Source organism: Malaya genurostris, chromosome 3, assembly GCF_030247185.1.
Source record: "Malaya genurostris strain Urasoe2022 chromosome 3, Malgen_1.1, whole genome shotgun sequence".
NCBI classification, from domain to species: Eukaryota; Metazoa; Arthropoda; class Insecta; order Diptera; family Culicidae; genus Malaya; species Malaya genurostris.
The window spans coordinates 297019314-297041788 of NC_080572.1; the positions used below are offsets into that span (position 1 = coordinate 297019314).

General features: G+C 36.8%; 3 protein-coding genes across 4 annotated transcripts; 1 reads left to right on the top strand and 2 right to left on the bottom strand.

The window, feature by feature from the left end:
- Nucleotides 1-1229: 1229 nt before the first annotated feature.
- Nucleotides 1230-4421, bottom strand: LOC131438330 (deoxynucleoside triphosphate triphosphohydrolase SAMHD1). Its single transcript, XM_058608250.1, has 9 exons — nt 4057-4421; nt 3075-3300; nt 2921-3008; nt 2775-2864; nt 2277-2716; nt 2167-2217; nt 1936-2113; nt 1715-1866; nt 1230-1645 (listed from the first exon to the last, which is right to left on the bottom strand). Exons 2-9 carry the CDS (start codon nt 3278-3280, stop codon nt 1507-1509), a joined length of 1344 nt encoding a protein of 447 aa, XP_058464233.1. The 5' UTR covers nt 3281-3300; nt 4057-4421; the 3' UTR covers nt 1230-1506.
- A 3552-nt stretch (nt 4422-7973) lies between these two features.
- On the top strand, nt 7974-9287 carry LOC131436042 (replication factor C subunit 2). The gene is made up of 3 exons (XM_058604474.1): nt 7974-8185; nt 8281-8392; nt 8454-9287. The coding sequence occupies exons 1-3, from the start codon at nt 8100-8102 to the stop codon at nt 9285-9287; spliced, it is 1032 nt and encodes a 343-aa protein (XP_058460457.1). The 5' UTR covers nt 7974-8099.
- Nucleotides 9288-9340: 53 nt separating this feature from the next.
- Nucleotides 9341-15038, bottom strand: LOC131437575 (divergent protein kinase domain 1C). Of its 2 annotated transcripts, XR_009230790.1 has the most exons (5): nt 14481-15038; nt 14098-14244; nt 13337-14026; nt 9562-10118; nt 9341-9503 (listed from the first exon to the last, which is right to left on the bottom strand). XR_009230790.1 is itself a non-coding variant. In XM_058607030.1 (4 exons), the coding sequence occupies exons 1-4, from the start codon at nt 14661-14663 to the stop codon at nt 9906-9908; spliced, it is 1233 nt and encodes a 410-aa protein (XP_058463013.1). In that variant the 5' UTR covers nt 14664-15038; the 3' UTR covers nt 9341-9905. The 2 variants fall into 2 exon arrangements, 1 of the variants encoding a protein (XP_058463013.1); XM_058607030.1 differs by having other exon boundaries at nt 9341-10118.
- Nucleotides 15039-22475: the final 7437 nt, after the last annotated feature.

The following is a 22475-nucleotide window of genomic DNA, read 5'->3' on the forward strand; positions in this document are numbered from 1 at the left end:
TCAATTGAACCGGCTCTTACGAAAGAGCGTTCGGTTCAGAGCCGCTCATTGAAATGAGCCGTATTGCCCATCACTAATTGAAACCTCACTTTGTATTTTTGTGTTGTCATTTGAAATTTTCCCAATATCAATGGATTCATTAAGTTTTCGAATTTAATATTTTAATTTATTGAGTTCCACAAAACTTCTACCTTGAAAGTTTTTTTTAAGCGAACGGCAAAATGTTAACATAATGTGATATCAATTGAAAATTTGATTAGTCGATATCATATTAGTATTTCAATCTGATGTTACTTTCATTATCAGATTTCAATTTGTTCTAATTTTGAAGTTAGACTTTACTCGGAGATTGTTACGGAAAATCAAATAGCAAATGTGGTTTGACGTAAAGTCGCCATAACTAAGCTCTGTTTTGCAATGACTGAGTGAAAACATCTTATTGAAAGAGAGAAATAAATGAGAAACTCACAGAAAAGATGTTTTTTAGAAAAAGATGTAAGAAGATAAAAAAAATCTAAACTATCACTCACTTTTCGCAGTGATGGTTTGACCGATTTTTACAAACTTAGGTTCAAATGAAAAGTCTTTTGGTACCATACGAAATTCCTGAATTTCATCCGGTTCCGGAGTTATGGGGTGAAGTGTGTTAAAAATTCCATACCATCACTTGAAGGGATGAAAAAAAACGTACAAAATTTTCCTAATCAGTTTCGTTAGACAGCCAAGCAAACCGGTTCCGGTTATTCTTTCAAGAATCGAAAAGACTTATTTTCGAACGTATCGCATACATACCGTAAACAAAAATGAGGGTAATTTATTTGACAGCAATCGATGAATTATTCGGAAAACCTTAGACCAAATCCCTTGGGTCCCGCCATCCATAACCGTGGGCAAGTGTAACGCGTCAATTAAATCAAGATCAAAGGCAGAGCTCGCAATTTAGGTGTTGATGGTTGAATCGAAACTTGGACGAACTGCCCTTTATAGCTGAGTATTAGCATCCACAATCGTAGAAATGTTTCATGCCGTAGTTTGAGCCTTCGTAAGTCTTATCTAAACCATTTTAGGTAGGTCGTACTCAAGCTCGTTCATTCCGGTTCTGGCATAAACAAACATCAATCGAATAAAATACAGAATAGAACTATTCTATTTGCTCGAAATGCCTAAAGTTGCGCTCTAAACAGCTATTTCATAAGGGTCGTTTCGGGAATATGTCGGAGAAAAATAAATACACAATACTATCCATTTATTGCTGTGCGTTAATTACTATCTCATTGCCTCCTTTTATACTATGAAACCGAAATAAAACGTTTTAAAACTGATGTAAACTAGCTTTGGTTGTTCGACAAAAGTAATATCAAAGAACAAAAGAAGAACACACGGAACCGCTCTTTAACACGATAAAGTAAAATATTCTGGATATTTAATCAAAGCTTATTCCAAAAAATAACAAAACAACTTGAGCTCACAATGTAAAACAACACCTAGAAATACATTTAAAAACATTCACGAACAATCGCGTTCAATAATCGACACTGTCGGTAATCTTTGGAGGTACTGCCGTGCGCTGTTGATAATATCTTTCGAGGTTGTCTTGCAATACACGATGTATTGCTCATAGAAACCGTGATTGCTGAGACTATTCCTGTTATTTAATAAAATGTGAGTGATTCGTTAGAAGTACAACTAAATAGGAACGCCACAGGATACTAACATAATACTAGCAACCACTGGTTGGTTATCGATCAATTGGCCACGTTCGTCGTAGAGCGGTACATCGCGTGGTGCCATTTCACTCGCATACGGTATTCGTTTGTGCACCTGGAAGAACAAATCTTCTCCAAACCGCTCATTGAGATGTTCGATCTTCGAAACGAAAAATAAACAAGAATGGTGATTACATGGAGTAGAAGAGAAAAGTTACAGAGTACATACATCACATGTTTCATTTGAAACGTGAATGCGAGTGTACACTTGCCGTCGTCGTAAACGAACCAACAGATGCTGAGCTTCTTTGAGTTTCGGATTGTCACTGTTTTCAATCAGACTGATAATACTGTCGTCCAAATACAAAAAGATTTCTGGAGAACGATGAACTTGAGAAATTTTGTCGCTGAAAATAAAACATTGAGCATGTGATTAAATTAAATTCAACTTGGACTCTACCCTTTCAGCCGGAATCCGCTTTCCTCAGCCAGTCGAAATGCGTCAATCAATCTGCGGAAAAGATGAGACAATAGAATATTTTGAAAACAATTTACATTGCGATTACTCACAGCTTCTCTATTCCAAGAACGGTTAAATTCTGATAGCACTCTATGTGTAGTTTAGTTCGAGCCTCAAACAGTTCCACTATCCATCGGTAATCGGTAGCCCGATAGGCAATGTGCGACACATTCGTCTTATCATGGACCACCCGAGCATAATCAAACAGTTGGACGAAAGCTTTGTCGATCTGAACGACGCCGTTGAAATAGTACAAATCGCGCAGCAAATAGTCCCACTTATCAACATCGATTTTGTACTGTTTGTTATGAACGATTTCCGATAGAAACATAGTATCCGGAGTAAGCAACGTTTTCAGTGCTTTCTGATTACCGGTTATAAGCGCACATATTAACTGTTCTGCATAGAAATGCTCATAAGATTCCTGGGACAACTGAATATCATTGGCGGCAAATAAATGGCGGGCCATATCACAGGATGTTTGTTCATGCTAAAAGTAAACAGCTTCGTTAAGAATTCTTACTTTTTTTTCATTTCAATCAACTTACTGTCCAGTCTTTATCCTCGCCGAGATGTACGAAATCCTCCCACATGTGCGAAAAAGGCCCATGTCCAACATCGTGCAGTAAAGCTGCCAACTAAAATTATACTTTTTATTTTAGCTCCACCGACGGCAAGATAATTGAAAACTTACAGTAACACACTTCCGATGAATATCACTAATTAGTACACCTGAGTTTTTTTCTAACGTTTCCAGCAATCTCCTAGCTAGGAAGCAAACCCTATCCATAAACAAATTACCGAACGTTAGTAAAGACAATTAATCACGACGCAGCTTGCCGACTTACCCAAGACAGTGCTCGAAACGGGTATGGGTCGCGCAAGGAAACACTCTCGAACTCGGCCCCACCTGTTTTAGGCCACGCAGTCGCTGGAACTCAGCGGTATCGACAACCTGCCGCACATACGAAGGATAACTGACTCGACCGTGGATTGCATCGTATACGATCCAGCTGTCCGTAGGTTGACAAGCGACGTGATTAGCTTTTTCCATGATGATTGTTGATAAGTACGCTGGAAAGGCAATAGAGCAATAATGAGTAGTCGTTCTGATTTCGTAAGGCACATTTACATAAGTTACAAATCAGTGGAAGCAAAATTTTGGGCAGCACACGCATCAAAGCAAACCGTGTAAGACATAATTATTCTTCCGTCCGGATAACGGAAAAGTTGCTCAGATAGAATTCTTTCTTAGAATCAAATTTCTTTTTTGTTGTCTTGTATTGATGTATTATTGCCTAAGCTAAAACAAGGCAATACACATACTAACACTGATCTAGCCATAACTTATGGAAGCACGGTCAACAATGAATGCATTCACAAAACATGCATTTTCAATCGTGTAACAACATGAATTTATGCTGCTTTCGATCAGCGTCGCTGTCTTCTTTGTGCTATCTTCGACGATGCATTCTACACATGAATTTACCACGTTGTCGTGGCAACATATGAGCCTGCGACGCTTCGAAGCTTTTTTTGGGAAACATTTATCACCATAACAACCAGCAATAAACATCGCTTATGAACGATAAGATTAGGAGAAATAACAGTATTAACGGATGAATAACTATACAAAATAAAATTATAATGTAATTGAATAGATGTAGTACCACCCCCACACAGATATGTGTATTTGGATCAGAAACTAGTCACCAGCGTCTTCAGACATGCTGACCTTCGCATTTCTCAACGTAATCTCTAGATTGTAGTGAGACAAGCTCGCCACTCAAACATTTCTATAATATACAAACCATTAAGCTAGGGACTTACTGAAAACTTTCCTATTACTATCAAATAGTTGATTCGATACTATTGATGACTAAGCCGAGCGTGAACTGACTCGATAGCACGTCTGTATACGTCGGTCTAACAAAGTAACATCTTATGACACGATCTCAGAGTACTTTATCAAAACAATCTCGCGATCGAAGAATAATGACACACAACTAACGGAACTAAATGCACATGATCACTCGAAGCCCGCTTCCGCACACAATCGATTGCAACTTAATAATGAGCAGCGCGGGCGAACAATGAGCCCCAATAGCTGCTTCCAATTATTTTATGTACGATCTTTACTGCTTTCTTATTGGAAAAATTGCCTGACGTTTTCTGAGACGAAAGCTTCAACATAAATCGAGTTAAATTCGGTAGAAGTGCGTGCGTGCAAGCCTCATCGACCAAACAGTCGAACATAACGAAGAAAAACTAGCTGTTTTTCAAAATGACATATCTGCATTCCTTCCTCAAACTACGTTTTAACTCAATCATTTTTCTTTTAGGAGGAGTTTACTTTTTAACTGGAGTTTCAATAATTGCGAAATAATAATATAAATGAAGTCCTACCTAGAGAAAATGTGAAAAATTTTCAACAACGGTATTCAGCAGCTAGACAAATTCAAGACAGAATCACTCTTAAATCAAGATACGAATAAGATATGGCCGACGACACGACCTGCCACTCGTCTATTGAAACTGTATCATAAATTTAACTACCTCTCAGTAACTTGTAATGTCAAAACTGAAATCTTATGAAAATGTCTAGTGTTCAAGTTATAAAAAAAACTCAGGATAATCAATCAATTTGGGAGATGATGAACGATAGCGAAGTTTTGAAATCGGCCACAATGTTTGCTTTGGTATTACATTCCTGTAGTGGATTTTTACCTTCTGTTTCAACAGACTTCGCAGCCGATTCAGAGTGTACAGAACCATTGCATGGCTAGTGCTACGATTCTACTGACACTACACATCCTTCCAGGTCGGGGTTCGAACATTCGACAACTGCTTTGTAAGACCAGCGCCCTATGCATTGAACCGCCAACCCGGGACCCGGGAATCGGCCACAATGACCACCTTATTAATGTTTTTTGTCAAGTTACTTAGCTTTCGTTCATTTCGGCTGAGTTGATACAACTGGCCTTTTGCTGAAATAACTAATATTTTTCGATTCTTCTAGATATATATTAAAATTTGAAGTATTATTTGATTTAGGTTTGTCGGTTGAGGACCAGGACAGTTTGGCACGAGAAATTATTTTATCATATCATCAAGGGGTTTATTTATTAATTTATTTACTTATTTATTTATTTATTTATTTATTTATTCATTTAGTTATTTATTACCAAGGGGTTATTCAACATTATGGTAACTGGGGGTGATTCACTCAAGTACACTATTTATTCCAATTCTTCTTCGGAGTGTCTGGTCGTGTCGTCGATATGGCATTCTCAAAACAATCTCATGTGATCTCATATTTTCTATAGAATTTCTACAGATTAGTATAAATCTAGCCTAGTAATGTACTATCTGGTTGAATTTAGATTGAATACGATTGATTCTACGAGAATAAATGATAAATAAAATTCTTCGAAGTCGGCGATTCAGAACCATGCAAACCAAATTTGTTTCAATCACAATACTAATTGGGCCGCATAAAACCATAGACGAAGTAGTCGATCGCTTAAGGCAAACGAAAAACGTTTTTTCCATTTCTCGTAACGCGTGAAAGGTAGACGTTAATGATTCAAACCATACTAAGTCCTTTATATGATGTATGACACTTTGCGGCGATCTATTAGGTATAGATTGCGGATTATTCACTAAAAAATTTACCTGCACCGAGATTTAACCTTCAGCCGGCCCTGTGTGTCACTATATAAATTTTTTTGTCAAAATGGGAGATCGAGATGCACTATTTCATAGTCTTACATACAGACTCTCAAACTAAGAGACTGGCGAATATTTCTTAGGAAGTCGGTTCGTTAGACTTCCTAAGAAATATTCGCCAGTCTCTTATTCCCATACTCTAAAATATGAATTTGAATGTTCGTTTGGCTCTTTAATAGTATGTTCACATTAGCGTTGATATCAAGTGATATACGGATTTACTTGATATCCGATGATATCATGTGCGATATCACTTGATATCCCATACAATTTTATGTCAACGCGTATCAACATTTTGGCATGATATCCGGGATATCATGTACGATATCATGTCGAGTTGTCAAAAATCGCAACTAGCAACACGGATAATGGCATTGAACACAATTATTTATGAACGTCACTTTGAGAGTGATAATAAACAATCATTATAATCTCGAATTTTTCGATATTCCAATATTGTTGACACTAATATTTACTAGAACCTTCCACCTCTTCGTAGTACTATATATTTTCAGCCGAAAATGACACGTAATTGTATTTAAGGCACAATACAAAAACCTTAGGGTCTGACCAATTATTAAATTGAATATGAAAACTACTGTGGGCAAAAAATAGTAAGATTTTAGTCGTAATTCCAAAATTCTTTATCTTTATTTTTCTTTCAAATCTATTTCGTCCTCCTCAAAGAAATCCTCCCGGCCCTCCAAACAGTTGTTAGTCAATTTCCGGAACAGCATTCAAAGAGAGTAGCGATTCACGTTTGATGTTCTCAATTGACACAAAACGGTTTCCCCGGAGCTTTTTTTTGAGTTTGCAGTATCGCCAGAAGTCACACGGAGCTAAATCAGGCAAATACGGTGGTTGTGGAACGATATTGGTTGAATATTTGTCGAAAAAATCACGAAGAATCAATGCTGCATGTGACGGTGCATTATCGTGGTGCCACAACCAAGAATTGTCGGCCCAAAAATTCTTGGTTGTGGCCCCAACTTATCCTTTCGATATTGCAATGATCCCAATAAGGTCTCTAACTGTTAACGTCAATTCTCGAGCACCAATTCCTTGATTTTATCGACAGGTTATTCATCAGTTGATATTGACGGCCGTCCTGGACGTAGCTCGTCATCAACACGTTCTCGACCCTCTTTGCACAACTTGTACCGATCAAAAACACTTGCTCGTGACATACAATTATCACCGAAGGCCTTTTGCAACACTCTGAATGTTTTGATAACTGAAATTTAATTTCGCTCACAAAATTTAGTGGAACCTCTGTATTGAATAATTTCACTCAATGTAAAAATCATCGGATTGCACTTTCAATACTCCAGAAAGACAGACGTATACCAAACATTAATGAATATTTTGAGATGACACTTTACACGGATGTCATACCAACCTATAAAAAAAATATTTCGACGAATGAAGTTTACACGCGAAATATAATTCAAAAATCTTACTACATTTTGCCCACAGTGTATGACCGCTGGTTCGAGATCGCAATATTATTGGAATATTTCAGACAGTTTGAATAGCACGGAAACACATTTCGTTTATATCGAATGTTTTTTTTTTTTTTTTTGTTTCAATTATAGAGGTTTTAACATTAATGTCATTCGCCTCTTCGGGCCAGAAAAACTTTCTGACCCTATGTGCGGGGTTGGGAATCAAACCCAGGCGGGCTGCGTGAAAGACATCGGCTTACTCATCACGCTATACCCGTCCCCTATATATCGAATGTTCTTTTTGTTCGTTTATTTTTCTCCTGTTCAAATCTTCAGATCGTTCGCTTTGTTCTTTGGGTTCTTGCCCAGCATAAGCATCTTAAAGTTTTGTCGCAGTAACTTAAATAATATTATTAAAGAGAGTATATGAGGCTCTTATATGCGTTTAGGTCCTTTAATCATTGCACGCTCGAATTCAATTGAGCTAGACTACATCAATTTTTTCAGTGCATTTCAGGTCAGCTGATTGTGACAGCCAATTATTTTGGTCGATGAGGCCAGTATGGAGGAATACTGTTTTTTGACACATTATGCGATACCGGCGCGAAAAGCCAATAATCTGTTGATGATAATCTAGCTACATGATTGCATTTTGTTAGGAGTGATAATTTATAATACTGTTGTCAAACACTTTTGAAAATGCCAGAATCACAAGTGAACGAAGGTGCTTCCGGTTCTGGAACTACTAAGGAAAGCAGCTCAAATAAAAAGAAAAGCTTACCATGGTATGCACTTGCAATTCATCTTTATTATTCAGCTTTACAACAAATCTTTCTTTCAACTATGTTTTCTCATAATAAAAATAATCACTCGCTTTTAGGATCGAAAAATATCGTCCACAACGGTTTGAGGAAATTGTTGGCAACGAGGACACTGTTAGCCGATTGGGTGTGTTCGCTACTCAAGGAAATGCACCTAATATTATAATAGCCGTGAGTATTTTCCGTCTCAGTAAATTTAACAGTCTGCTAAAACAAATCGATCGTTTTTTAGGGCCCGCCAGGTGTTGGTAAAACTACTACAATCCTTTGTTTGGCACGTATACTTTTGGGGGAAAATTTCCGAGAAGCAGTGCTGGAACTGAATGCCTCAAACGAGCGAGGTATCGATGTCGTTCGTAACAAAATCAAAATGTTCGCCCAGCAGAAGGTGACTCTTCCACGAGGCCGTCACAAGATTGTTATCCTAGACGAAGCAGACAGTATGACGGAAGGAGCTCAGCAAGCTCTACGAAGGACTATGGAAATCTACAGCAACACTACACGTTTTGCGCTGGCTTGTAATACGAGCGAGAAAATTATCGAACCCATTCAGTCCCGTTGCGCAATGTTGCGCTTTTCGAAACTATCCGATTCTCAGATTCTAGCGAAATTGATCGAGGTTTGCCAGAAGGAAGAATTAAGCTACGACGAAGACGGCCTGGAAGCGATAGTATTCACGGCACAAGGAGACATGAGACAGGCCCTGAATAATCTACAGTCCACTGCAAACGGGTTTGGTCACATTAGCGGATCAAATGTTTTCAAAGTTTGCGATGAGCCTCATCCGATGCTGGTGCAGGATATGCTCGAACATTGCATCAAAGGAGATATTCACAAGGCTTACAAAATCATGGCCAAGCTGTGGCGTCTGGGTTATGCTGCCGAGGACATTATCGGGAACGTTTTCCGGGTTTGCAAAAGGATGAACATGAACGAGAAACTGAAGCTTTGCTTCATTCGTGAGATCGGAGAAACTCACATGAAAATAGTGGATGGATTGAACTCACTGCTGCAGATGTCCGGACTGCTGGCAAAACTCTGTGAAGTGTCGTATGATTATGCGTGAGCCTTTCTTTCATTTATATAAATAAAAACATTTCTCTATCTATATTTGTCAAATTTTACATCCATCCGAAAATATTTGTGCTGCGTATTCATTTTATTTTAAAAAAACAAAAACTTGTTACAGGTGCGCAGTTACTAACTTAGTACTAGGAATATATGATTGTTTAACGTACTTCAAGTAGTACTTAGATTCAATATCACTCAAATAGTTTCTAGTCTAAAAGAATGTTGAACTTTTATCATTTCAAGAGATTGCATTGGTAAATTCTACAAACCTGAATGATGGAACCCTATTTTCACTGTCGCCTCAATTTATTTTCCGAAGTAATTCGGACACACGAATGACTGTGAAACGGTTGAACTGCTGAGTCACTTCACTAGGTGAAGTGACAGAGAATAGGGTCCCTGATTTACGCTATTAGAGTCTCGAAAATGGTCCAAATAAAATGCCGGATTTCTATTAGCTTTGAAACCACTGTTGAGCACTAATTTTGCTTCCTTCAACATATTACATCTACACTGACGACGACGGGTACACCGGTTCGAAAAAATGAACCATAAACACTTAGGCGGTGACATCCACACGATTGACGACCATGCACCTTATCGCTAAAGCTTTCTAGGGAACATTGATCGAGGCAAGCTTCTCGTAAATACTGGTCAGCTCATTGTACAACTGTTTCTTCAGTTCGTCGGAGGCACCGAACGGTCTCGAGCGGGAAACATCATGTTCGTGGGTTGGTGCGGCGCACCGTTTCAGCAACGCCTCCAACCGGTCGGGGGTTTTCTGTGTGATCAGGATTCCCGGGTAGCGAGGAGTACCAAGGAAAATCTGAGAGGAGAGGAAAGAAAATGTGTGTTAAATGAAGCGATTATATTGATTAAGAACAGTTATTCTTTATAAAATTATATTGCTAATCCTAGGAAAAATTTTGTTTTTTTGATTAACTCTAAATTGAACAAAGCCCTTTTTACAACTGGAAAATTCTGCAGGAATTGCTGAAAAATGACTAAATTTGAACTTCGAATTGTCTGCTGTTGTTATTGTTCTGGGTTATTAATCGATTACTCGCTTAATCAATCGATATAACGACATCCCTACCTCTTGGACGTCGTGACGAGCTGTCGCTTTCAACCAGCAGCATCAGGGAACTGATGCTCGATTAGATATTGAAATTGAATTCAGTTCCCCTGATATAGGATTTCAACTTCAGAATTCATTAATAGAACTGGCTCCTGAACCAGAATTCAGAGCCAGCAAGCTGGAACTAAATTCGACACAGAGATTCTGGAGCTAGATGTTGAAACCGAATTCAGTTCCTTTATTAAGGTTCGGAATTCAAGTTAAGAATTCAGTTCTGGAACTAAATTCGGAACCTGGATTCTGAAAATTCTAGAACTAAATTTATGACGGGAACGGGTATAGCGTGATGGGTAAGTCGATGCCTTTCACGCAGCCTGCTTGGGTTCGATTCTCAACCTCGCACATAGGGTGAGAAAATTTTTCTGGCCCGAAGAGGCGAATGACCTTAAGGTTGAAACCTCTATAATCGAAAACAAAAAAATATGATCTGCTTTCTTGATCTGGATTCCGAACCTGAGTCTCGCAACTGAATTCTGAGCCTGCTATAGATTTCGAATGTAGTTCTTGAATCCAGTTCTAGAATTCTGTCCTGGCCCAGAATTAAGGTTCTGGTGCGAATAAAAACTATGATGGCAAAATATACTCAACAGTTGTAAACATTGGATAAATTCCACAAAACTGTTGCAAAATTTACCTCTACTGAGTATTTACATCTACAAGAAAAACTGTATTTGTTCCGTGTTATTTAATTGTAGGTAATTTGTTTGTCGTCAATGAATCGTATTTTAGTATAGATGCACCTTTACAATTCTGGAAGCGAATCAATAAAAGGTGCAAAATTCACACAATATACTAATACGATCTTTAATTCAAATTGAGCAAGTGAACATTACTATTCATGAAGTCATCCCACATTCAATAGTGGTGTAATTATGTGAAATAGTGATCATGATTTGAGACGAATCGATTAGTAAATATTCAGAAACGTGACGCACTGTAAAACTTGAGACGGAAATATTTCCTAAATTGAAAAGAGAGGTCATTTTTAATAAAAAAAAAAAACGATTACTGAAGAATTTAAAACCATTTTTTTTCAATGGGAAAGTATGACAATAGCTTAAACAAACATTTTGAAACATTTCACAGTTTGGTTAAACGATATGATTCTTGTTCAAAGTTATGCGATGAAGGGATGAGATGGAAATAGGAGCCCTAAATGCGGTTTGAATTCTGTGGTTATTCGCTTTGCTAATCCTATGTGTCGAGTTGAGAATCGAACCCGTATGCGAAGAGCATTTGCGAAAGGCATCGACTAGCTTATTACTTAAAGTCCGACCGCTGTTTTTATGGTATTTTTTATTTAAACATGAGTTATTTTGCTACGAATTACGGCAAGTTATAAATTTGACAGTTAAAAGATAGTGGTGATAGGAGCTAATAACCATCATTTTCAAAAAAACGCAGATGATGAGAAATAATTGTCACTCTCAGTTCCGCTTGCAAATTATGAGAACGGGATCAATGTCCAATCAACGACTAGAGCAGAGCAGTAGTTTCAAAATTGTGTTCTTTCTTTCATTTACAGACATTTTCGGTTTTTGGTGAAATCTGATATTGAACCGAAGCTTCGAGAATCGATGATGAAAGAGAACAATTCACAATGATTTTTATTTGTTGGTGCTCGTATCTAAGATAGTTTTGGTTTTCAACAAGGTTCTAGGGTGTAACTGACCGACGATTCACTTTTTTGCGCTTCCCTTTTAAAAGAAAGAAGAATGACTTTAACTAGACATCCATAAAAATAAACATTACGAAGAAAGATTTCTTTATTTTGGGTGTAACAAACTCAAATTTTGAGTTACATTCACTCATATTTTGACACCTTCTTCACTTAACTCAATAATGAGTAGATAGGTGGTAGCTCACGTGCACTTTTTATGAATTTGAGTGGTGTGTCACTCAATTTAATGAGTTATGTTTAATGATGTTGGATTAAGTTCTTTCATTGAGAATGCGTCACAATTTTATGCTCTGGTGGTGATACTAACATATGAATGTAAAAAAATAATCAATTTTGGCAATTCTTCATGCGATTACCATACCTAATGCTCGTATATTTTTTTCGACGAAAAACAGTATATGTTGTACAAAAATTGAGAAAATACAGCACATCGACATAAAAAAACAGTACATTCTGCAGTACGCATTTCATTTTAAAATAGTGAAAAATAAATCAAAATAGTTATCAGATGATTTATTTTTTTATTTTCAGCATCTTATTAGTTTTTTTTTATTTCGTTATGGAATATTTATAGCTCAATAAAAACTAAACAAATAAACGATTAACATCAATCGACATTATTACCACATGCACTTGAAAAAATTACAAAAACATGTTTGGCACAAAACTTTACATTCTTTTTTTTTCGAGAAACGGATATTTGTGATTTTTCTTTTGTTTCAAATCAAAAAATGTTAGTAAAATTGTTGTTACGCGCTCTAATCAAAAATGGAAAATAAAAAGCGCATGATAAGAAGGAGTGAACGAAACAAATCTATTTGACATTTCCAATCGACTTTTTGTCATGACCAACTAGCCGATTGTTGTTTGCATGTGTTTGTATTCGTCGACTTCCGGTAAAACCCTCAACGAGTGAACAGTTCCAGATCTGAGGAACCGCTTCAACGGTACCAGAACAAAATCGATATCGCTATGCGGAAGTTTCAGTCTAGGCCGGTTGTGCCCCAAAGACACAATAGAATGTGCAGCATACTTTATGGCAAAGACCATCACGTTTCCCGGGTGCAACCGATAAACGGTCTAAAATGAATAACCGAGATCGTCGGGACCACGAAAAAACTGTATGCCGACGATGAATTTCCGACCAACTGCCCCTATAAGAAGGGTTGTTGCAGTCAAAAGATCAAGTAAAACTTATAAGATCCATCAGAAAGAAAATACATACCTTTTCACAAACAATTTGAACATTGTTATTCAAAACTCCCGACTCACACCAATTTTTTTCAACGTTGCAAACCGATCGGCAGTCCATAAAATTGCAATGCTCGTCCCGCGTGCAGTAGCTCCCGCTAGAAACCTTCCGATTGATGGTATAATCCGTAAACAGAAACCGTAAATCATCATACTTTAAGCGATTGTTGTTGATGCCGAATCTGGTTAAATCAACGTGACACATTTGAATCTCCTGTTGGTCCAGTTCTTCGATATAGTCCAAAATTAGCACTGCCACCTTAATATGATACCGCCAGCGATCCACGTCGATACTTTTCATCAAATAGTAGCGATCCTCGTCGAAATCGACCGGATCTAGATGCTCGAAGGCAAACATCTCCCCACAGTTTCCCGTCACATACGGGAAAAGATCTTTCTCGTTGAACATACTCATCATCGCATACTCGTGGTTCTGTATCAGATTCCAACTGTCACGCATGCTGCTATGGAACATTGATACATGTTGCTTGTTCGAGAGTCTCAACAAGGATCGCATCTTGTCAAAAGGAATGTCCATGTTGTACTTGTTAGTTACATAACGCTTCACGATATTTTCATACTCGGTTTCTGAGGGATAGTGTTCCTTCTGGTAGAGACTGTCAACCCAGAATAACTTTTCGTAGTTTTCGTTGGGAACTGCTTGCTGCAACATAAAAAAGCAGATGTCGATTGATCACGAACTCAACTGAATATTTGTTTCCAAAGCAGACTTACGATTATGTTAAGGGGATCACCAAGTTTCTTAACTTGAAAACGATTTGGATGATGTATTTCGAGACTTGGTTCCGGGCAGAAAAAATCCCAGCTGCAAAATTCCTGGCACATAAAGCCAGAAGCACCGGTGGTTCTGTATCGCTTGCACTATAAATAATAAGTCATAATCAGAACAGTTCACGAACGTTACAACAAATTGTTGATTCTCCCATTCCCCTCATTATTCATAAGCCACTCACAAAACATACCGGCTAATGAATACGATGCTATATAAGTTCATTATGAAGGCAACGCTCATTGGAGCAGGAGTTGAGGGCAGCGTTGCACTTCCTTGCAATGCCCCTTGGAAAAACTAGGTGTTGACGGTGGCCTTGTATACTTACAAATTTATTGACTTTCCACTCGATTCCAGTATCAAAACAGTAGTAAGATGAGGTAATGGTACAATAGACCAGTGTCATCACCACAAGGACGACAATCCCAGAAATGACGTAGTGGCGCTTTCGCGGTGAAAATCGTAACCTTCGAGTGAGATTTTTCCACTCCTTCTTTGTCAACAGAATCATGGCTTTTGTATTGGAAAAATCACTTTTAACACTTTCTACACTCAACTACCATTGGTTCCCTGTTGTTCAACCTTAAACCCGCATATGTATGGTTTGAAATTCGAATTCGATTACTTTTTGCAGCCTTCGGAAAACGGTTCTAGCTCAAGCAAACAGTACTCCTTTATACTTGTTCCTTTCCGCAATGACAGTGAAGAAAACACACACCGTAAATAGTCAGTCGTCTAGCCCAAAGCAGGTGGGTGGATAATTGTGTAAAAGGATATACGCCTTCTCTCTTTCTCTCGACATTGGCATCATTTTATGTTGTAAATAAACACATTAAATTCACGCAACGATTACTACACACTCGCGAGGGTTGAAAAACAGGGCTCACTGGTGGGCTCTCACGCTCTTTCGGTTGGGATTTTATATACTGAGAGAATGAATCTGCTGTTCCGGGCACACCGTTCGCAAACGGGAGAATCGCTCTCTCGCTTAAGGTAACTTCTATATAATTGACAATATTATTGAACCCACTTCTTGAAATTCTTTATACGTTTCAATTTGAATCTCAACACTATATCTTTTTAAAGACTTTTTTCATGGATGCAACACCTGTGGAGTGTGTTTCAAATAACAAAACAGTCAGTAAATTATTAAATTTGATTAATGTTAATTTCAAGCTGGAATATTATTGTTTTGAACCAATTTCTTCCTTCAACAACAACAATGATCTCTGTTTGATTTGAAACGAAATTCTAATATAATGAGCTAATAGCGGCACTTACACGATCAATAAAAGTGCTCCATACAAATTTGGAATATTATTACTTAGTGATCATTAAAAATGACATTAATAATTCTCGTGTAAGAACGGTTAACTAAGCTAACTATTCACAGTTCGGTTCAACATCTCATCCAAGTCAGTCGATAAAACAAAACCGCTTACGTTCGGGACAGAAGAAACCAAGTACAGTATTGTATAGTGAACAATAGAACGACCTCAAAAATGAGTGAACCAAACGAACAAAAGCTACCGCCGACACGAAAGAATACAATTATTGTTGACTACAGGCAGTGCAAAATTCGACCTTCGATACGAGAACTTGAAGGTTTGCTTAAGGAGCAAATGCATCTTGACATTAAACGTGTGCATTTACTTCAATGCAATAAGACAAATAATGTTATTTACATCCAGTTTTATAAAGAGTTGGATGCAATTCAATTCGCTAAAGACAATAATAATGTGCACTATGTGGAGCATGAAAATATCAAGTACAATATTCCAGTACATATGGATGATAGTGCTATAGAAGTGCGTGTGCATGATCTTCCCTCAAGCGTCACCGATTCTTATATTCGCAAAACTATGTCCCAATATGGAGAGATTCTCTCTATCGAAGAAGAAAAGTGGAAGAACTTTTTCCCCGGTATTCTAAATGGCAAACGTTTGTTACGCATGCGCTTGAGGAGGCCTATACCTTCTTATGGGACATTCGGACAGGATACAAGAATCCCGTGCAAATCACTTGTTACATATGACAATCAGATATTGCCAAAAAGCTGTTCACTACGGTAAGCCATATGATAAACTGGACAAGGAGGCAACTACACCAAAGGACAACTGTGCTTCCTTTACACCAACCCCAAGCAACACCTATGACAGTCACCAACAACAGTGAAGCATCCCCTTCAACGAAACCATCCAACGTATCCCCTATAGAACAAAGTACATTAGCTGCAGTTAACAACTTACCATCCAACCAACCAGCAACTGCAACCAATGTACAACAAGGCGCATCTAAAGTAACTAGCAACGAGCTCAAGACTACGAACAACAAGGAAAACGAAACGAAGACCGACAGCTAATGCCTAATATGAGGTTTCTTTCCTTAAGGCTAATCGCAGAAAAACCGTAACTTGTTCTTCTGTGAGCATATCTGCTGTTGGGCGCTCGCAGTGCGAGTTTCGCTTCAAACAAGAGCGATTGCGTCATCCAGCTGCTGGTCGTTTGCATTGGAGAAAAATATAACGAAAAGTGGACAACGATGGGGAACAATTTACCAAATCAGCCGCTCTAATGGCTCTAAATGTTATTTAAAGAACTATTAAGAATACTTTTTCTGCAAATCAAAAGTAAAAATCATCAGTTTAGTGCAAATCTAGAATATTTTGATTAGCTTGGTGCACTTTTTGCTGGTCGAAATTAGCACTAAACGAGCGCAAATAAAGCTAGCTTTGGACTGCATCGCGTTAGAGTAAAATATTCCGAACAGGATTTAATATTGTAGAGAATTCCACAATTTGGCTCTACTGAATGCGGGAAATGAATTCCGTACAGCACTTTGATAGTTTCTTCCACTCAAATATTGAAATGTATGCAATATTGAACTATATGAGCGATGGTACAACTTGTATTACGATTATATTTATGTAATGATTTTTCTAGGCCAAGGTTTAAACTTACAAATGATTTTGACTGGTGCTCTTCTTCCTAGAATACAAACGTAACAAAATAATCCTTTCCAGGACTCCGAAGCCACCAACGGTCCTTTTCAGGACTCCAATAGTAACGTAAAGAACTTATTTAGAAAACTGTCTTAAGCAGCCGCTTTGATCCTAGAATACAAACGCAATCTTCCGAAACCGAATGATCCTTTTCAAGACCACCAAATTTTAAACGGTTAAACGGTATCAAATTGGTTAGCACATCTCGAATGCAGTCCTACGTCAATCTCGCGGCTATGTCTCTACCATTACCTACTTCAAGTTTTTTTTAGATACTGTGCAACATTTGGTGACTTGTGTTAATAAAAAGAAAGCAGAGTTTCTAGAATTCCTTATCTTTCTTGGAAATCATATAAGTCTAGAAAGTCTTATCTTTCTTCGAAAGGCGGATAAGGCTCTTTCCAAGGAGGATGAGGCTTTTTAGTGAACGAAACATACTGTTTTGATTAGCGACCCAAGCAACCGAATGTTCCACAGTATCTGAAAATAACTTACTTTCTTAGTACTTAAAAGTACACGATGACCGTCAACTTTCCCAATTTTAAGCGCAGTTTCAATGAGTTTTTGCATGCTTTGTAACTTCATTTTAAACGACGGTTTGTAATTTTAACACTTATAACCTTATTGTATCGGGGCCGGTGTTTGATCCGGATTTAAATTAATACCCATCTGTGGGAATACAAGATCTTTTATTTGAATCTTTTTTTAACTAATTTATGACGACTAAAGCGATAACCATGTCTGCCAAATCGGGATGAACTTTAGATCTATCTATATCTATGGTACTTCCGGATTGGGAAATCGGGAATCGGTATAACTGAATTGAGTTTGTTTGATCATTAACTAATCAGTTATACTATTTGTCAATTTTAAGTAATTCACTTGACTTTACCTGGCACCGTATGACAAAAAAACTCTTCAAATTGGATTTTTTGCATTATTCGTAATTGTAATTGGGATCCAAAGCATGAGTAAAATCGGTGGTAACATTTCTACGAAAAGCTTTTCTCATGTTTTGCACATATCTACCTGTATTTCCGGAACCGGGAGTAAAATCCAGATGAAACCTAAAAAATATGTTCAACGTGAATCTAAGTTTGTGAAAAACATAAAATTGAGCGCATATTTATAGCATTTTTTTGCACTCAATTTTCTCGAAGATGGCTGGGCCGATTTTAATCATCTTATGTCGTTTTCGCTTGATGCCAAACCTAACCCAGTTTCCACTCTAACTGCTGTCAAACCGTATGTTTGAAGCTAGTTTTGAACCTAGTTTTAACGTTGTTGAACTGAAAATCGAGTCAGTTTCGAACCTAATTTTTCAGGTTTGCTCAAACCCCCGTTGCTAAATTCGAAACCAACACAGTTTCGTGTAATTTGTTTGTTTGTTTGATGAAACTGCCCTGAGTCAGTTTTAGTTTTCTCAAGCGAAAACAATATTAGATTCCAATGAATAGCTCTATTTGCCCTTAGAAAATTCATTATTTTCATTTAGATCCCATTTCTCTTTTCGGAATCCAATTTAGATGAAAACGCATTAAAAAGATAATTTTTTATGCAGTCTAAATCTAAATATTAATTTTAAAAAATTCAGCGCTGATTAAATTTTCTAGATTTCAATTGCAGCGACAACAAACATTATTGATAGAATAAAAAAATTCGAGAGTGTTTGAACTAGCGTTTGATTGAATAATAAATCACTTTAAAATCTTCAACAGGTCCATGATATCGAAAAGTCTCGATTGATTTCGAAGACACTAACACATTTTCGATAATAATTTCAAATTCTATTAACATATACTGTAGAAGGATATGTAGAATGGTGAAAATGAGGATTACGGCAACCAGTTTTTTTATATCGTTTATTTATACTCGGCTTTAACCTTGCAACAAGTTTGATTGGTGTTCGCTCTGAAGCAACCATTTGCAATATGACGAAATCCTGACAAGTGAACGGCACTCAACACATCCGTTGATAGAGGGTAAGATGTTTTGCTTCATGACGTCATTTGGTATCCCAAAAATGTCCTACTTTCCGTTTTTGAAATATTTCCTATACTCAGCACGCGCATGTCCCTTCTAAACGCAAATTGAAAAGCACGTGCATTTGCACCGAACGAAAAAAACCGCCTGGAGCTTACCACAGATACGCAATTATGCATTGAAATTATGTCATATCTCGAATTACGCCAGCAGGTGAAATACTAGACAAATTCTACGTCAGTCGCCGAAAGCAGTGTTCATTCCACATATTCAATATATTAAAGGCGATTCAATTTCAATTGAAGCCATGCAGAATATTAGAAACAAAACTACACTGAAACAATACACTTTAAAATCAAAACGTATTTTAAGACCACAAAAAAGACATTTTTCTTGACGTCAATGATTAAAATACGTTAAATCTCTGTAGTGTTAAAACAATTTGGATTAAAAACATTTTTTTATTTGTATATTGAACCGAACAAATCTAAAAAAAATTATTATTTTGTTAAAAACTTTCGTTCATAAACTTAGTTCAATTTTTAATACTACGTTTTTGAGCGAGTAACAGAATGAAAATAGTGAGAGTATGTAAACCGGATTGACGAAAATAAGAAAAACACTGATAAGCGGCCCCTACACGATCATTAAAAGTGTCATTAGTAAAAAGTAATGACACTTTTAATGATCGTGTAAGGGCCGCTATACGCTTCCTTTCGCATTGTATTTTTACTTATTTCTATGGCAGAAAATATTCTAAGAGCAAATTCAGCAGCTGCAAGCTTCATATGGATGTTTTATAATGTAAATGAAACTGAAACAAACGTATCCCCAGCAATCAGTTTTAGTTTTATCTATTCGACCAGTTCTACTGTCAAATTCAAAACTAGTATACACTGCCGTTCTATTTTTTCTATATTTGAAACACAGATAAAACGCTGCTGGGGCTGCCAGTTTATTTTGTTATAATTTCTAGATTTAAATTTTAATACTGACATAAATTATGCATCTAGAATTAGAACACTCCTGAATATGCCCTAAAGAGTTATATCGTAGACGTTTAGTTCTATCGTCCCACGACAACAGGGCCTAGCTGCAAGAGACGGTTTCTCTTTGTTTACTTTCTCTTTCACGAATTATCGGATCGATTTTATATTTGATGCTCAACTTTTCGCAAAATTTTCAAGGCTTTGTAATAATCGAAAGAGAAAGTAAACAAAGAGATGCTCTCATTTGCAGTTAGGCCCTTTTGCCGTGGGACGATAGAATTTTTTTGTATTGAATCGTTGGTCCTAAGAACAACCAAATGTCTCGATATTAAACTACGTGGAATACCTTTTTCTTGAATACAAAGGTTCTGCTACTGAATATCAATTAGTCAATTATCAATATTCGAAGTCGAATCGAGTGGAGCACATTTATCTCTGATGAGAAGAACAGCTTGGGTTTTTTCTTTTCAGTTTCCTTTTTAATTTGAAAGTTTCAGCTCCAGTAGGATTGCTCTTGGTGGATAATGATGAAGTATGAGAAAAATTATTGTCTTTTATCTGTCTGTTCACTGTTTGAATGACGTTTTTTTTATCAAGAACTTGAGGTTTAGCAAACACCATCGAATCGTTTTAGTAGCTTGTTCATTTTTAAAACGTCGAAACTCTTCATGAATTTAACGTCAAATGTTGATTTAAATGAAGAAAAATTTAAATGACATACCCAATCAACAAAAAGTTTCATAAACAACCACTTTCCTGATACTTAAAAGTACTAACTTCATTTTTGAGAACTTGAAAGTAAAGAGCAAGTTCTACGTGAACTTCCTAGCTGCTTAAGAAAACACGAGGTGATTTTTTACAGTTGAAAGTATAAAACAAGTTCCATGTGAACTTTCTCGCTGTTTAAGAGTATGCGTGGAATTTTTGGCAACTTCTCGTGCATAGTAGCTGAACAATGTGTTCTAGAAGCTGCTTAGAAGTTCGTTTGGTTGTGTCGCGCGAATTTTGTAAGCCTCTTAAGTAATCTGTTGATACAAATAATCTGTTGATACAAAAGATGTATATAGATACTATTCATGTTTTAAATTTGTTTAGTAGATTTCCACACTGAAATAAAAATTCACGTTCCTTCTACTTGAAAAATCATGTAGAATGGTTTCAAATGTCAAATTGAATATTTTACGAGACGAAAATAAATAAATTTAATGCGCACATTCTCTAAAATGAATAGAATCATCACATAAGGTCTACGTGAACTGACCAAACGTCAAACAATCTTCGTAAATTTCCGGTGTGAAAAATTATGTTTTGAAAATGGTGAACAGTTTCTGAAAGTCCTTGAAGTGTGAGTAGTTTGAAACTAGGAAAAAAATTTTTTAATTAAATTTTTTTACTGCAAAGCAAAAAGAATTAAGATTTTGATTTAAAATAATATTTCAACTGTGTTGGTGTTGTCAGCCTTACAAACCGCCTCCCACGATGTTATCGAATTCTGGTGGGTTTTTCGGTAATTGAACTTCTATTCAATTTTCCTGAAATAAATGTTCATTTTTTCGTGGTAAGAATACTGTTGATTTATATGAAAATCAGAGAAAATTGCCATGTGACTTCAATCAATATTTAAAATAACAATTCTCTGGTACCTAAATGCGATATGAGCACTACACTACATTTTATGTATGAAACACGTTACTCTGACTGGATTATGCATTAAACAATTTCTAAATGCCAGTCCATTAAAACGGATCAGGGTCACTTCGCCGAATGTCATTTCGCCGAGAACCATTTCACCGAAAGGGTCATTTCGCCTATTCCTGCAATTGTCTTAAAATTATAATTGGAATTGATTTAAAATAAGCACAAATGAATGATAATACATTAACGCCCGTTTCGTTGACCTACAATTGTACTTCTTGAAAAAAGATTGATTCTTGTACTCTTGAATAAAGATTGATTCATGAACCTAAGAACAGAATTCCCAAGGAAACTTGTTGACTATTAGCCACTAACCATCAACGCAATTAGGTGTACCGCAAATGTATGTGGTATTTTCCGTTTACTAATTGAAAAAATATCTAATCCGGCATCGCCACATCGATTTGATTCGTAAAAAATATTACATTCTTTAAAAAAACACTTTTTTTGCGAATTTTGTTTTTGAGTTATCGTTCAGCAATATATATTCATATTTTTGTTCAATTTATAAAGCATCATTCGAACAACATTCCGTATTTTTTTCGTGGAATAATGTTGAGAAAGAAGTCAAGGTGAGGGAGTACTTTGGAGGACGCTTCTTAGATCTCATGATTAGCGACCAAAAAAAAACGTTGGGGTCTGGTATTTTACATTT